The sequence below is a fragment of the Pempheris klunzingeri genome, chromosome 1 (assembly GCF_042242105.1).
Source record: "Pempheris klunzingeri isolate RE-2024b chromosome 1, fPemKlu1.hap1, whole genome shotgun sequence".
Taxonomy (NCBI): Eukaryota; Metazoa; Chordata; class Actinopteri; order Acropomatiformes; family Pempheridae; genus Pempheris; species Pempheris klunzingeri.
This window is the reverse complement of record NC_092012.1, coordinates 22,065,290-22,080,803: the sequence shown is the minus strand read 5'-3', so window position 1 is coordinate 22,080,803 and position 15,514 is coordinate 22,065,290. Positions and strand designations below refer to the sequence as shown.

Genomic DNA, 15,514 nt, shown 5'->3' with positions numbered 1-15,514 from the left:
TGACTTTCAGAAATTTTAAATTGTGTCCCAAACATCCGAATAGCTTACCTGACCCCAAATTAAGTGGTATTCACACACAAGTTCTACTAAACACTACGATTACCTGCACATTGAGTGTTTTGTTAACCAGCTCCGACTATTAGTATTTAACGGACCAAAATAAATTCAAGTTGGCAAAAGTTTTTTTTTTTAATGACACTGTAAGGTGAGCTTTCGGCTTCCTAAGACACACAAACAATGTCACTGCAGTAGCTCAGAAGAACATTGCCAGGCTACAATCGTAGATCTAAAGTGACACCATATAATGTCTTGATTCTAAGGAATCTAAACAACAAAAAGCGTTTGGATTTCTTACGTGCATGTATTCTTTGGAGGTTGATGTGCTTCTCCAGGTCCCGCCGCAGTTTGACCTCAGCACCATACTTGCCCACTGTCCCATCATCCACAAGGAGGAAATGGGAATGCAGGTTGTTGAGAACATTTAGTTTGCTGAGAGGGTTCAGCAGCGTCTGATACGGAGCTATTATCTGCAGTGTTGACATGAGAGGGCCGTAAAAGGGAAAAGGATGGGAGAGAAATGAAGAGAAAAAAAACAAACAAAAAAACAAAAATTACTTCTTTATCTCAACAAAACAATCCAGACATAATCTTGACGTGCAGTTACAAATAAGATTGTGAGAGTGTCTTACGTCTCTGCCGATGAGATCATTCCTGTTTTCGATGACTCCCCAGGGTGCAATCCCAATAGTGCAAATTTTCTTTGATGATCTTGAACAGTGCTCTTTGAGAGCATCTCCCACATGCTTCGCCACACCTTTGTGAGGGTTGCATGAAACAATCAATACACTTTCATTCATCAAGTTTTATTTCTACTTAACCGTTGTCATTTACATGTAAAATTCTGACAGGCAATTAAATACTAAAACGGAGCCGTTAATGTCTACATTCAGTATAAATCTCTGACCAGGAAAAGTGTGCTAGATACTGTGGTTCACATTATCATGCAAAACAAAGAGCCAAAACACCGGAGTTTCTGTGACCAAAATGCTGCATATGGGGCAAGTCCACAACAAGTGCATTAGTCCTGAGGTTGTTTGTGAACCACAATCCATTCAGCAGTAAATTGTGAGCCAGTAGACTGTCCCAACTGCCCAAGGTGCCAGAGAGGCATTAACAGTAATCACTGGTCTGGGTAATTGACCCTGTAAGTAATGATTTAAACATTATGATCAGACCACACGATCTTAACCCCCAGGCTGTGGCTCCAGACACACCTCGCCCACGACACATGGGCAAATGACACGCTTAGAGCCCGGTATTACAACTTCTGCTAGATGAGCGCATCACACTGACAGAAGTGTGTTTGTGCACAATGTAAGTATGTTCATTTCGGGAATCTGTAAGGAAGCAGTGGTGAAAAGTAAGTTATTTTGCTGACATATCTATTCAACAACAATGACAATTCTTTACTACTCAAAAAGCAGTTCAACACTCAGTTTTACTCCGATATGCCATTAGTTCCCCATGACAAACCTTTGTTTGTCTGTCATTTTTCAGTTCAAACAATGACAAAACACCTCAAACCAGTTTGAGCAAGTTTTTATCAAAATCAGTTTCAGACCTGCTTTTTCAAGGAAATCTGTGCACCCATTGGCAAGGAATGTAGCTCCATGGCATACATTTATTTTATTTTCTTTTTGTAGATTTAAGAATCATATCCACAGGATATCTGCCTAAAATATTCTGTAGTCTGACTACACACCTGTGTTGACCCCTCCAGTGAGAATCCAGGCTCCAGTGGTAACTGCAGCTTTGATGAGGCCCTTGCCGACCACCTGCTTGATGCGTGGGTGCAGCTCAAAGTTCTGAACTCCTCCATGGACAGAGATGAGGATCTTCGGAAGCTCCATATGCCATTCCTTCAGCATCAGCCGCAGTATACTCTCTGGCCGTGAGTCGTGTGACAAACGCACATACTGTCCACACAAGAACAGAATGTTCACATGAACGTATAAAGCAGAGGAAAACTACATAACCTCCAATTTGAGAAGCTGAAACCATTGATAGTTTGGCATTTTTGCTTGAAATCATTTCAATCTACCTTTTAATTACTTAAATTTGTTTAATGTAGATTTCGTATGTAGGAAAGCACCTGAAAATACCTTCAAATAACTGTGCACGATCATTTTCCCACAACCCATATCACAGTTACATCACATGCTTTCTTTTTCTATGAAAAAACATGCCCTCCAGCAGGGAAGAATTTGCCCTCCTACCTTGGCTCTGTAAGAGTGAGACCCTCCCTGGAAGTTGACAACACCATAGGCGTCAGTGGGGCTCGCCTCTGTGTGTTTTTCCACTGACCACTCCTCCACTGCAGGCAAGGACAGGTTGGGGTTTTCACCCAGCTTCACGTCCGAGTACTTCATGGCCAAGCTGGCTGTGAAGCCAACATGCTGCCGCACCAGCCGCCCACAGCAGCACCTTGAGGGTGAATAGAATCACTTTTAAATTATAGTGTAATAATAAACTTATTCGGTTCTATTTATCATTGTAGCAAAGCTATAGAACGCAGCAGATAACCCAGAATATCAACAGTACATTTAAATTACGCTTAGTTTAGAACACATTTATAATTGCTGTAAGTAAAATTTAAAACATGGTAGACAGATTAAGAATCTGTATCACATATCATGAATATTAGTTTCTGGTACTCTTCCGCAAACACTTAAGAAATACATTTTTACTCTCTTCAGACTAAGCGACACTAAAAGAAACTAAAAATGACCTGAAATGAAATGGCATTCACCTAGAAGTCATCCCCTCTAAGAAAATGCATCCTGACACACAAAGCCTAGAAACTAATTTTTTCCTAAGCAGTGCTACTTTTCAGTGGAACTGCAATGTAAAATAGATTTTTTATACCAGAAAATAATTTTTCTGGTATAAACTAAACAGTTAGCATGAATTATCTCAAGCTAATCCTGTCAGGTAACAAAGAATGAGCCAAACAAATACTCACCGCACTAGCTGTTGGCAAATTTGGCATCCTGGAAGGCATCTGGAAGAAATGTCAACAACATAATTGCAACATAATTAATTATTGATTTAAATTCAAATAAATATGGATCACCGAAATGTGAACTACATTTGCAAAGATACAAAGACAGTTCTAATAGTCTCATCTCTCCTAGTGAGAAGGAAGTTCTCAGTCGCATTAAGGTAGATTATCGGTCAGCTGGGCAAGCAGCCTGATTAGATTTGCCGTTAACCAAGAGAGCGTTATGAAACCTGCCAAAGGGACTCTCACTTTGATCACAATCACATGCAGGCATTGGGCCCAAAGTTAAATGGGTCCATGTTCACTAACAACACAGAATCATCATTGAGCAGCAGCACGCACTGCAGTTAGGAGAGAGATGCCACTAGCAAATCATTGATGTAAAAGAAAACACAGTGAACGACATAGTATCATTGTGAGTTCACCAGAAGAAAGGAAGGAATGCAACTTCTTGAAAGTGTAACTAAAAACAGAAAAAGCTTACACACAAAGTGGTTAAACAATAAATGTATGCTGTGGGAAACAACTCACTACTGAATTACCAAGAATGTTGGTTCTGTCTTTTTTCTATTTCTTTATAACTGGATGACCATTATACCAGCTGCTGTTCCTTTAGTTGAGCTATTTCGTGTTGAGCCCACAAGAGGCCTTTCATACAGTTTTAACACCGCTTTGTAAGATTCCAGTAAGTCTGCAGAGAAATTCTACTGCATTTGACAAAGGACCATCTGCATCAGTTCTTCACATTCACACACAGGAAATAAACGTTTACACATGAAAACAAATCACTTAAAATGGCATTCAGATTTCACTGAATCTTGTGGGCCATCTGAATGATGAAATCTAAACTTCCTAAAATAGCAGACTGAATGAAATGTATTAAAAAAACACTAGAAGTAGATAAGAGACACTGAAGACAAGTGATGACCCTGCGTATCATAACACTGTAATTATAGTGATGGACATAAACAATACAATTATGCAGAAACAGACTCATTTACTCTTTGGAGAATAGTGGTTAGGGCTTTGGCCTGCTTTAACACACACACACACACACACACACACCATGCAATTACACTGTTTCCATGGCTATCACCATGGCTCAGTACAGTGCGTCTTATGTTGCAAGCACATACCTGTGGGGGTCCTTTGACACTGGAAGTATGTACACACATTCCCTCTTGGTGAAAGTGCTTTCTATCCAGGGTTTCTGGGACTGTGAACAAAGAGAAACAGTAGCGTATCGTGAGCAGTGGCCATCAGCTGATGCTTCTCGTATTTGTGTTTACAGATTTATTATGTTTGCATTTAATGAATTCAATCTGCTAAGCAAATTGTCCCAAGGATGTCAAAAACAATGCTCCTCAGTAGAGTACTTTTTTGTTTGGACAAACGGTGACATTATATCCATTGTGGTTTCACAAAGTCAAGGACAGCATGTAAAAAGAACATGGGGATAAAACCATTGTCTGTTTTACTTCAGTTAGAACTACTTTCTCTAAAAATAATGCATTCCTAAAACATCCTGAAAGGGGTTTGTAACCCCATAATCCAGGATTTAGTCCATGAAAATGAGAGGGATTAGAAGGTTTAATAAATACAAAAATAAAGATTTACTACATGAAATTAGGACAACAGTTAAGGACGCACATCAGCTACAGGTGGCTGCCAATGTTACACACTGCAATAAAAAAAGTCTCATTCAGCATCACTACTTAAAAAAAAAACGGATTTATGTCACAGGAATTTTCAATTAATGTCTCATGCTTTATTGTTCCCCAGCTCAGAGGGACCCGTGAGCGATAAGCACCATTAATCCTTCCGAGCACAAAGAGGGAAACCTGCACACAACATCACCTGCTTTGCACCATAGCGTTTCAATTATTCCTGAAATTCAAACAATAGTATTACTACAAAAAATGGAAATGTTGTGAACCAGGCAGTTAACCACCAAGTCATTTTCTGCTGGAGCTAACTTGTCAATCTTTACATGCACTTCAATATACACAGACTAGAAACAGAAGTTACTAAGCATTTCAATCAATCAGTTATCTTATCCAGCACTGCAGGCACCTATCGCAGGTGCCATGAGTCCCACCATAGTGCTCCAGGTTCAATGCTGCCTAAAACAAATGGCAGTTTTACAGAAGCATAAACAAACAGGTCATACCACCACTTGACCAGGGAAACTGAGCCATTGAGCATGTACCTGGATGTCTTCCTCTTCATCTCTGTGTTTAAGGGCTTTGTACAGGAACATACCAGTGCTCCTTCATGCATCTCCTGGACAAACCACAGTCACCACGGCCTTCCCTGAGCGCTGGATCATCAGTAACTAATCGCCACACCTCTGCTGGTTTCTGTCTCTTAGCAGATCTTAACGCAACTTCCATGCAGGTCTCAAAGTCTACAGCGATGCTGTTAACATACAGATCTGGTCCAAGTTAAAAGCTGAGTGATCAGTGAGAGGTTGCAGCCTCCAAACTCCATCCACTGTTAATCTGTAAGAAGCCACTCAGGGGGCAGATGAATGTGTCTGAGACCAGCTAGATATTATACTAGGCTGGAGAGAAAGAGACAAGGGAGGCGGAGGTGTGGGAGAGGATTAGTGGATGGGCAGAGGCCTCAATGATATATACCTAGTTGTCTACTGAAGACACACCACCAACTGTGACTCATGCTGTACACACAAAACCTCTTCCAACAATTCAGGCCCTGCACTTCAATGTCAAGAAGCCTCCTTTATTTTGAAACTCACTTCCAAGAGAACAGCATTAAAAAACTCACTAAACAAAAAAAAGTCCAGTTTAAACTGAGGCAAACTACTGTTTAACCTGTGTACTAACGTAACATGGAGACCACAACTGGACCACACATGGCTTCCTGTGTTTGCGTAAGGCAGTGGTTTTGATGTTCACACTGAAGTCTCCCAAACGGAAAGATTCAGGTATGTCCACATGATGCACACATTTATGCGCTGGGAATTGATGACATCAAACACAAACACCAGAAAAGTCTCAGAAAGGTTTAATATTGTAATTTAAACTTACTTTTTCTTCTTAAACACTGTTAAGACAAAATCAAGTTCTTTGTCTCTCATTTGAGTGACATTTCCATTTCACTCAAATGCTCCTGTATCTATTTTTGTAATTGTATCTGACATTCAATCAAATTTTATCCTGGGAGTTGACATGTCTGGAAGTTTAAATGTATTGTTGTGTGCTGGCTGATGATCTGATGAGTGTGATGTTTTTTGTAGGTGTGAATTATTATTTTGGCAGAGGGAATTATCCCTCCCAATATGGATTTATGTTTTGGCTGAACTTTACCCTTCAATTTAGTTATATTATCAAAACCACTTATTTAGAGGCAAAAACAAAAGTGAGTTCACATGAAAGGGTAGACAATAATCCCTAAATCCACAAAAAAAACTGGGGAAGTCACAGAAAAACGGTAATAAAAATCTGGTCAATCTTGACAACCTGTGCAGACCCCTCATTGTACAACCACAAATCCAAGAAAGTTGGGAACGCTGTGTAAAATGTCAATTAAAACAAAATGCAATGATTTGCAAATCTCATAAACTCATATTTCAATAGAACAATAGACAACATATCAGATGTAAGACAAAGTGAGACATTTTACCATTTCATGAAAAAAATGTAAGCTCATTTTGAATTTGATGACAGCAACACATCTCAAAAAAAGTTGGGACAGGGGCAACAAAAGGCTGGAAAAGTAAGTGGTACTAATAAGAAACAGCTGGAAAAGCATTTTGCAACAGACAATAGGCAACAGTTCAGTAACATGACTGACTTAAAAAAAAGCATTTTAGAGAGGCAGAGTCTTTCAGAAGAAACGATGAGCAAAGGTTCACCAATTTTAAATTCTTTTTGGAAACCACGGACACCGTGTCCTGTGGACTTAAGAGAGGAGGGACCATCTGGCTTGTTAGCAACGAACAGTTACTGCATCTGTGATGGTATAGGGTTGCATTAGTGCCTATGGCGTGGGCAGTTTACACATCTGGAAAGGCACTATCAGTGCTGAAAAGTACGGTTTTAGAACAACAAATGCTGCCATCCAGGCGTCTCTTTCAGGGAAGGCCTTGCATATTTCAGCAAGACAATGCTAAACCACATACTGCATCCATCACAACAGCATGGCTTCGCAGTTGAAGAGTCCGGGTGCTTAACTGGCCGGCCTGCAGTACAGACCTTTCACCAACAGAAAACATTTGGCGCATCATAAAATGAAAAATCTGGCAAAGACGACCCAGGACTGTTGAGCAGCTAGAATCTTACATCAGACAAAAATGGGGCAACATTCCTCTCTCAATACTCTGGTCTCCTCACTTCCTAGATGCTTACAGACAGTTGTTAAAAGAGGGGATGCTACACAATGGTGGCGTTGTTGCCATGAAGATGAGATTTGCAAATGCATCCTGTTTTTATTTACATTTTACACAGCCTCCCAACCTTTTTGGAATTGCGGTTGTATACAACCTTATTGCAGAACTGGTGGCACAAAACCAGATGTCAACCCATCAGAGGATTTTTTAACACCATGGATGACTAAAGGTTCATCTTGGAAGTGGAAAAAACACTTACGCCCTTTAGCACTTAAGTCACTTTAGCCTCCAGTCTGTAGGCTACAGCACAACCAACTAGGAAATATCTACAATAAACACAATTAAAACAGATGTCCATGTTAGACGCCTGAAAATTACAAAATCAACAAAGTCTGAGCAAGCCATCATGGCAAAACGCTCCACTTTTGAAACACTCCCAACTAGGTATGAAGCTACATGGAGGACGGAACAAAACTGGGCTGCAGTTGGAACAAGACATACATATGCCCAGTGGAATTTCAGCATATAACCTTTTACTGGCTGTGGCCACATATTCAAGAGACAGATGAGACTGGTTTTAATCTCATCTCCCTGCAAGACAGTGAATGCATTTCCATAAATGTCCGAACGATTCCTTTAAGTTTCTGTATTTGAAACTGGCAGAGGCATTCAAAAGGTACATGCATCTAATGTCAGTCCTGTACTCGATCATTTCCTGTTAGTACAAAATGGCACATTACATTACTTTCTAGAGCAGTATACAATCATTACATACATTATAATAAAATATGAAGATTTGTACTTTATAAAACTTGTATAAAGCACTTCATTTCAACATATCTGGTGTCATAGCAGGTTAAACACAGCTTCATCTCATAATGTTAATTAGTACGTTTGATTCTTCCAATCAGTGAGTTCTGATAGCAATCAAACATTAGTGAGTTAACTGGTTGATGTGGCATTCAAGTTCTTCCACATAACTGTATAGTTAATGGCTGTTCAGTGCCACATTGTTCATTAAATTAGTGACCTTATCAGTGTCTGAAATCTAATTCACTGTATGGTGATTCACTACTTGCTGAACTAATGACAGATGTGAGACACACCCTACGACTTGAGGGATGTCTCTGGGCACTGTAGAGGAATGCTTACAACAAAAACAGGTATCTGCTCAATGCTATCTACCAAAGTGTTGATGAGGCAGATAGAGCTGAACTGTGCACTACTAACATGTAACCATGGTACCTGAGAATGTCAGGCAACAAAAGATTTGAGCACTTTAAAGCCCATGCCAGAAACACAGATACCCTCTCCCACTTCCTCACTCCCTCCCTCTTCCTCTCTGGCATCGTTCTCTGAGCTCAAGCTTTTATAATTACTTTTTTCCTGTAGGAAATATAACTCAGCACCGTGACACCTCTCTGGGTTCAACTATGTAGGATGCTGTGACTTATGTTTACTGGCATCCGTGTGTGTGTGTGTGTGGTCATGTTAATGACACCGACATGCGAGTGACACAAATTTTATCACTACTATGACAGTAGTGATAAAATTTGTGTCACTCTATGTGTGTCTCTTCCCACTGTCATCTCCCAAAACACTGTGAACTCAGAAACCTTGCAATCTAACCCTAACCCTAACCCCCCCCCTCTCTTTCCCAACAACGCAACAAGGCTGGCTGGTCAACCCATCATTCCCCTGGCCCTGCCTGACATAATACGGGGAGAGATAACATCTGGCTTGGCAATTCTACTACCCATTAGAAAGAGTGGAGGATATGGGGTAAGCACTTTATTGTGAGCAGTAGCCAAAGAGGAGAGTGGTTCCTAGAGAACCAACACAGGGTGTGCTTTTTTTTTTTCCATTCACCTTGAGAAATAGGAATCCAAGTGTACTGGCTGTACTGTACTACAAAAACAGGGTTTGGTTTTGAAGAGATATGGTTCAGATTTACCAGTAAACCTTAATGAAATGGAGCAGTAAATTTGCTTTCACCTTTCTGATACAGACTATGTGATCATCATTATAGATTTTTATAGCAGGAATTACAATTCAATGGCTGTAGTTACAGCATGGGCACGGAACTGGGGCATCTTCCACGGTACAGTGAGCTAAAGCTCCTGTCATGAGTTTTTCCATGCCACAACCTTAATTCCTCACTGCTGTTTCTCTTTGCATCAAGTCACATCACAGAAGAACTGCAGTTGTACCGCATAAGGCCCAGAGGTACCAAATATACCCCTGGATATAGACACACACATTTGGAATAGCAATTAGTTACATCTAAAAAGATTAGAAGATTTAATTGATTAGTTGGTCAACAAAACATTAACCAGCAGCTAAATAATTTAAAGCACAGATGCCCAAAAAATCTTGGATTCCAGTTATTCAAAAGTGAAGGTCTGCTGGGTCATTACATGGTTCACATGGTTCTGTCAGACACAACGTGATTTCAGCTGCACTTCCTGCTAGGTTCAGTGCATGTGCTTTGCTCGACACAGCGAAAAGCAGTCATGGCATGGCACAAGATGCTGGCAATAATGGGATTCAGTGCAGTGTTGCTGTCGTCAAGGTGTGTCTGAATGTCAATGTTGCCATCTCTACTTTTGCCAGCAAGAGTTCGGGATGAGCGAGGAATATATATCGAACACTCCAGACATTACCACGGTTTAGTAGTCTGTCATTGGTTACTGGTTGTGGGCGGCTGTGGTTCAGGTTCGTCCCTCAATCAGAAGGTCAGTGGTTTGATCCCTGGCTCCCTTTTACCACAACTATGAGATGTCTGATAACATAATATCAGTCCATAAAATTGTACAAAAGCTGGAATCAAACTGGAAACCTTCAAATTACCAGAACCCTACTCTACTTCCTAAGCCAGACCGCCCCATCAAAAACAGAGCCACACTAATTGTGGTAACAGAGCTAACAATACTGACAGGGGTGAGCAGATCTCTTCACCAGGGCAACCTGGGGGGAACTGGAAGGGTGGGTACAACGCTCCTACAGTAACTTTACCAACAGCAACTGCTGAATGAACACTACTGCTCACCATCGCACACCCAGTCTGGCTAGTTGGCAGTGCAGAGCGGCAGCTAACCAATGTTTTTCCTGCATGCCTCTATGATCTATAACAGCCAATTACCTGCATTATTAGACCTTGATGCAAGCATGCTGCACGCTTATTGGCTCACTCACACTCCAGAGATTCACTCCTTAGGTATGAAAACTTGGTACCAAATGGCAAGACATTTTTCAATACTCTCTAACACCAAAGCATATCAGTCGGTACCATAAAAACATTGAAATTTGGAACCCAGCCGTACACTTCAACACTGCTGTTGGAAAAATAACATTGGGGAAAGCACTGAATGAGATTCATAAACACAAGCTATTCATAAACCTTTGTTTGACCAGTTTATTACTGACCCCACCCATCACTTCCGCGTCACCTATCACCACAAGTAAATTCTCAACCTGTGGGGGATACTGTCTTTGGGTTATCGACAATTGGTCAGACATCTGAAGAGGTCACCTTTGGTTTGAGGAAGTTGTGGTGGGAAATTTTCATAATTTTCTGAAATTATAAAGACCAAACAATAATACAGAAAGTAATAGGAAAAATAATTAGTTGGTAGCTTTAGTTAGTAGTTTTCAAAATCAAGACTGACATTATTAATAATGATCATAATGGCCACATTAATAACATGGCAGTAGCTCTAGCACATCTGAACAGTTTCCTCTCAAAATTGTTCCATTAGTGTTTTTAATGGCCAAGGCTGTGTTATAATGGAACCTTTATTGGATAAAAGGCTGTCTACAAAAAGAATGAATAAGTGTTTGCGCACTCAAAATTACTCAAAGGTCACAAAGGTCAGGAGAGCTCAGAACAAACTCTTTCAAGGTAATCCCATGAGCCTTTCCTGTTAAATTTCTTATGCTAAAAATATTGTTATTTTGGATAGGGTCAAAGCAGGATCAAAACAGGACTTTATATAGGCTTGATTAAAAGAGAAAAAGTCACATATTAACTGCATTGCAATCCTTGCCTCAACTTATAGTAGTTGTTCCGAGATCGACTCTAAAAGAGTGCTAAATGGAGAGAGTTCATTATTTGCCTGCGTCCAGACCTTTAAATCTGCACACTGTCCTTACTTGACTGATATGACTACATAGACAGCATGTCATCGCTCAACATCCTAGCTTGCTTTTAACTTCACTTTACTCTTAAAACCCCCAGTAAAACCAGTGCCTTGGCATGGCTATGAATTAAAGTGATGTTAGATTTAGTTAGGGAAAAATCAAACCCCCACCCCTCCCACAGAAATTGTTTAGAGTGGGGGCAATGTCAGACTGAAGATAGAAATGAAGTGTAACGAGTTGATAAATCCGTTTTAAACCAGACATGTTCATTACAACCTTCAGATAAGATTCCTGGATGGCAGCAAACAGAAGGAAAGTCAGAACATACAGTCATGAGACCAAAGTGTGATGATTCTCATGCTCTCACACTTGTGGCCCCTGGGCATGTCTCCAGAATGGACTGATACTGTACTGGCATGCCACCCTGAGTCCTGCCTCCAAGCAGCTGTATAACCTAGTAATGTAAAGCATGTGTTGGCTATTCTTCTCAACATCTGGTGCTCATGATAATGGGAGCCTATGAAAACCAGGTTAAACCAGTCTGAGGACAGGAGATAGCAGCAGGGACAGTCTCTAGTTACAGCGTTAGCTTCTGATATAACAAAGAGAAGACACTATAAAAGCATAAAGATGCATTTTCCTGCATGCAAATGTTATCGTTATTGCAATATAAAATGTATGAGATGCACTCAAGTTGCATTCCCTCCAGTGCTCTTTGGAGCAGGGTGCAGAGTGAAGGTAAACAGTGGGTGGATCAGCTGGATAAGAACTACAGGGGAGCACTCCATTCATTAAATGAACAAACTGAGACTGTGACCAATTTTTGTGAAAACTCAGTCCTGGGCCACTGGAAAAACTTTATCAGTCATCTTCAAATGGGCTTGTGTATGGTGCAAATGGATTAGAGCGTGAGATAACAGAGCTCAGAGAGGCATGCCATGGTTACTCTGCAGCCTCTAACACGCAAGCATTTACACACACACACAGTTCAGCACACAAAGACTCAGACACACTGGTACAGTCTATTCTGGAGCACAACGAAGTGATGCAAGACCATTTTATAACAGCCTACAAAGCACTAAACCCCAAGCTGATGACCTGTATATTACATTAGAGACTGTAGCAGTTTTCTCATATGAACTCCGGACAGTGACCAGAGTTGCACTTTCAAACATGTAGCCTACACATACTGGAAACTTGGTTTAGGCAAGAAGTGGCACCTGGGTAGACTGTGCAGCAGGCAGGACATGGCGCAAAAAGTTTTAACTCAACATTACACAGGCTTTGTGATAGGGGGTTGGCAAGGTAAAGTCTTTTGAATGTCAGCAGTCAGTTGCTGACTGCTGTCATATTGGGGTAATGTCTAGATAAGCGGACTTATGGCTTTCGATAATAAAGTTCTATTATGAATTGTTGATACCGATCAAATCATGCTGACTGCTCTGATGAACCAGAATTAGTTCATCAGACTATCAGACTGCTCTGTGCAGCAGCACAGGAGTATTGCTCATTCAGGGGTAAGCTGGGGCATGTGACCCGCTCAGGAAAGTACTGTGAAAAATGATGCAGGTTTACACTCAAGCAAAAGCCAGGCACCGGCTGCTCTGGCATCTCAGCAAATAAAGGAAAATACCACGGAGGAGACATATATGTATATCAATATATCAGCACTGTAATGCGAGATGAGATGGGTAATGACATTTTCCTTGTCTTAAGGGCCACATTAATGATACCAACTGCTGACTGTACCTGTCTGTTCAATTTGAGTCAAATTAATGACAAATGTGCGCAGCTGCTTAGGCTATTACACACATTATTAATTAGGTGTGTTAATTCTTAAAATTGGGTGTTTTGTCTTTTGACAGCTGCATAAAAGTGCCCACTTAAAGAGCCAATAGATCACACATAAAATACGGCCATGTGATATGAGGATATAAAGTTGTCTGCTGGGCGAGTTCGGCCTCTCTTTTCCATGGCGTCTCCCCCCATCATACTCAGGCAGTACTAGGCCATTGTGGCCAAGACCGATCGATAGCAAATGTACGATTTCTTTTAAATCAATGATGAAATTCTATTTGATGGGGCTTCGATTCATTGGAACCACCCGATCCACGATTGATTTTCCAGAAAATGTACAATAGCACAACATTATCACAACAGAAAGTGACATATACAAGCCTCTCCTAAATAAGGGGTCTATTATGATAGTGTCAGTGTTTCCCAGCTCTCTCACACACTGTGGAATAACAACACTGTGAGGCCCAATCTGACTCACTGCCTCGGACACAGGTTATCTTCCCTTTCCATTCACCACAGGCTCCTCAGGCTGCTAAACCAGAGAGGACCAGACAGGAAATTCTTGAAAAAAAAAAAGAGGAGGTCTCCTCCGTCTCAGAGAGAAAGAGGCCAAATTACTACTTACAATAAACACTAATGTTGAGACTTAAGTCTAAAGCAACGTCTGCTGCTGCAGGCCTATAACATTTCACTCTCAGGTGAAATAGCAGACAGCCCTGCGTGGGCGTGCAGAGGTCTAACAAAGGTCTAACAAAAGGTCTGAGAGGATAAATGTTCTGCTTCAACATCACTTCGCTTCCCCGGCGCTGGAGGAACAGAACGCGTTCAGTTTAAACGGACTTGGCAGCCACTCAAGGTGCCATTGACTTGTTACTGGCAATGACAGCGTGTCTTGTCCGACATCCGAGACAGCTGGCAGAAACATGTCCGAAACAAGTGTCAGCTGCACTGGACTGCTCTTGTTTTCGTCGGTTCAATGTCTAGAGGACAGCTTGGTGAACAGAAGCCGTCTCCGCTGTCTAATTGTAAAGAAACCGCTGCTTTGAATAAGCCAGTTACCGCAGCTGCCGTGGCTAGTTAGCTTAGATATGGTACCTAGCACTTAGCACTAGCATCGAGCTAGCTATTTAGCGTGCTAACGTTACGGCCGTGTGTGATTTGGAGGTTTCCTCGCTAGACAGCGTGTCACCTAGTACACTTTACTGATCGAGTCCGAGTCATCGTGCTTTAACACTGCTGCCAGACAGTCTGCAAACACAGCAAACACCACCGGGGTCTCGGCTGGGTGCCTGACAGGCTGAGAGTAGCATGCATGGGGAGGGGGGGGGACCTGCCACTCAAAGCCCCCGATCAGTCACGACGATTCTCAGCGCCAATTTGACAAGACTATAAAACCCAGAGGAAAGCCGTAGACTCCCCCGGGGGGGCACATACCATTCTCTTCACCGTTGAGACTCAGGAAGAGCTGTATGGTGGCTTTTATCCATCTATCGGCGGTGCTCTCGGTTAGCCTTGGAAGGAAAGCCCGGTGGACGTTGGAGAGATCCGCTTCAGCTGCAGCTCCAACGGAAGGTTGCTTTTTCATAATTGTGCGACTCCAGACTGACGCTGCATGACGAGCCGGCTGACTCAGCCAGCACACGGTCACATGGCTGAGGCGGAGCCAGGGGCCACATGTGCGCTTTGTTTTAGTCCCAAGATCAGTATTATTTTACCTCTGCCCCCCCACACCTTCTCTCATTCAGCCTGGTGCACTGGTATCATGCCGACAGAACCGCCGTGAGACTAAAGACGTCTCCTAAATAACAAAGCACAAATCACACGATAATGCTTTATAAATCAGACAGAAACCATGCATGAAATCATGTTGGTGGTGTTAATCCTCATCCACATTGGGTAACCTGCATACATGTTCAGTTCATCAGCAGCACCCCTACAAAGGCGGCACCAGGACCAAACACTACTTGTATACCTGTACACTATGTGACTTTAAATGCGTTTGAAAGTACCGACTAAGATTTTATAACCTGACAATCAAAACTTAATGATATGTAAATGGTCAACAGAAATTAGAAGGTTTTTCATGAACCATTAATAAAACCACATTAATGGTACCATATGAGGGTTTTCACAGTTTTATTGATATTAAGTCAATTGATAACAGT

At 41.5% G+C, this 15,514-nt stretch overlaps 1 protein-coding gene across 4 annotated transcripts in view; it reads right to left on the bottom strand.

Annotated features, from left to right (window-relative positions):
* trpm7 (transient receptor potential cation channel, subfamily M, member 7) overlaps window positions 1-14,944 on the bottom strand; it is a 43,307-nt gene extending 28,363 nt beyond the window's left edge. For all 4 annotated transcript variants that reach the window (XM_070832107.1, XM_070832115.1, XM_070832121.1 and 1 more), the window contains exons 1-7: window positions 14,784-14,944; window positions 4,198-4,277; window positions 3,023-3,061; window positions 2,277-2,484; window positions 1,763-1,976; window positions 690-814; window positions 356-527 (exon numbers count right to left, since the gene is read on the bottom strand). In XM_070832107.1, coding sequence (XP_070688208.1) covers window positions 356-527; window positions 690-814; window positions 1,763-1,976; window positions 2,277-2,484; window positions 3,023-3,061; window positions 4,198-4,277; window positions 14,784-14,786 — 841 coding nt within the window. In that variant the 5' untranslated portion in view covers window positions 14,787-14,944. The remainder of the gene's footprint in view (window positions 1-355; window positions 528-689; window positions 815-1,762; window positions 1,977-2,276; window positions 2,485-3,022; window positions 3,062-4,197; window positions 4,278-14,783) is intronic.
* Window positions 14,945-15,514: the final 570 nt, after the last annotated feature.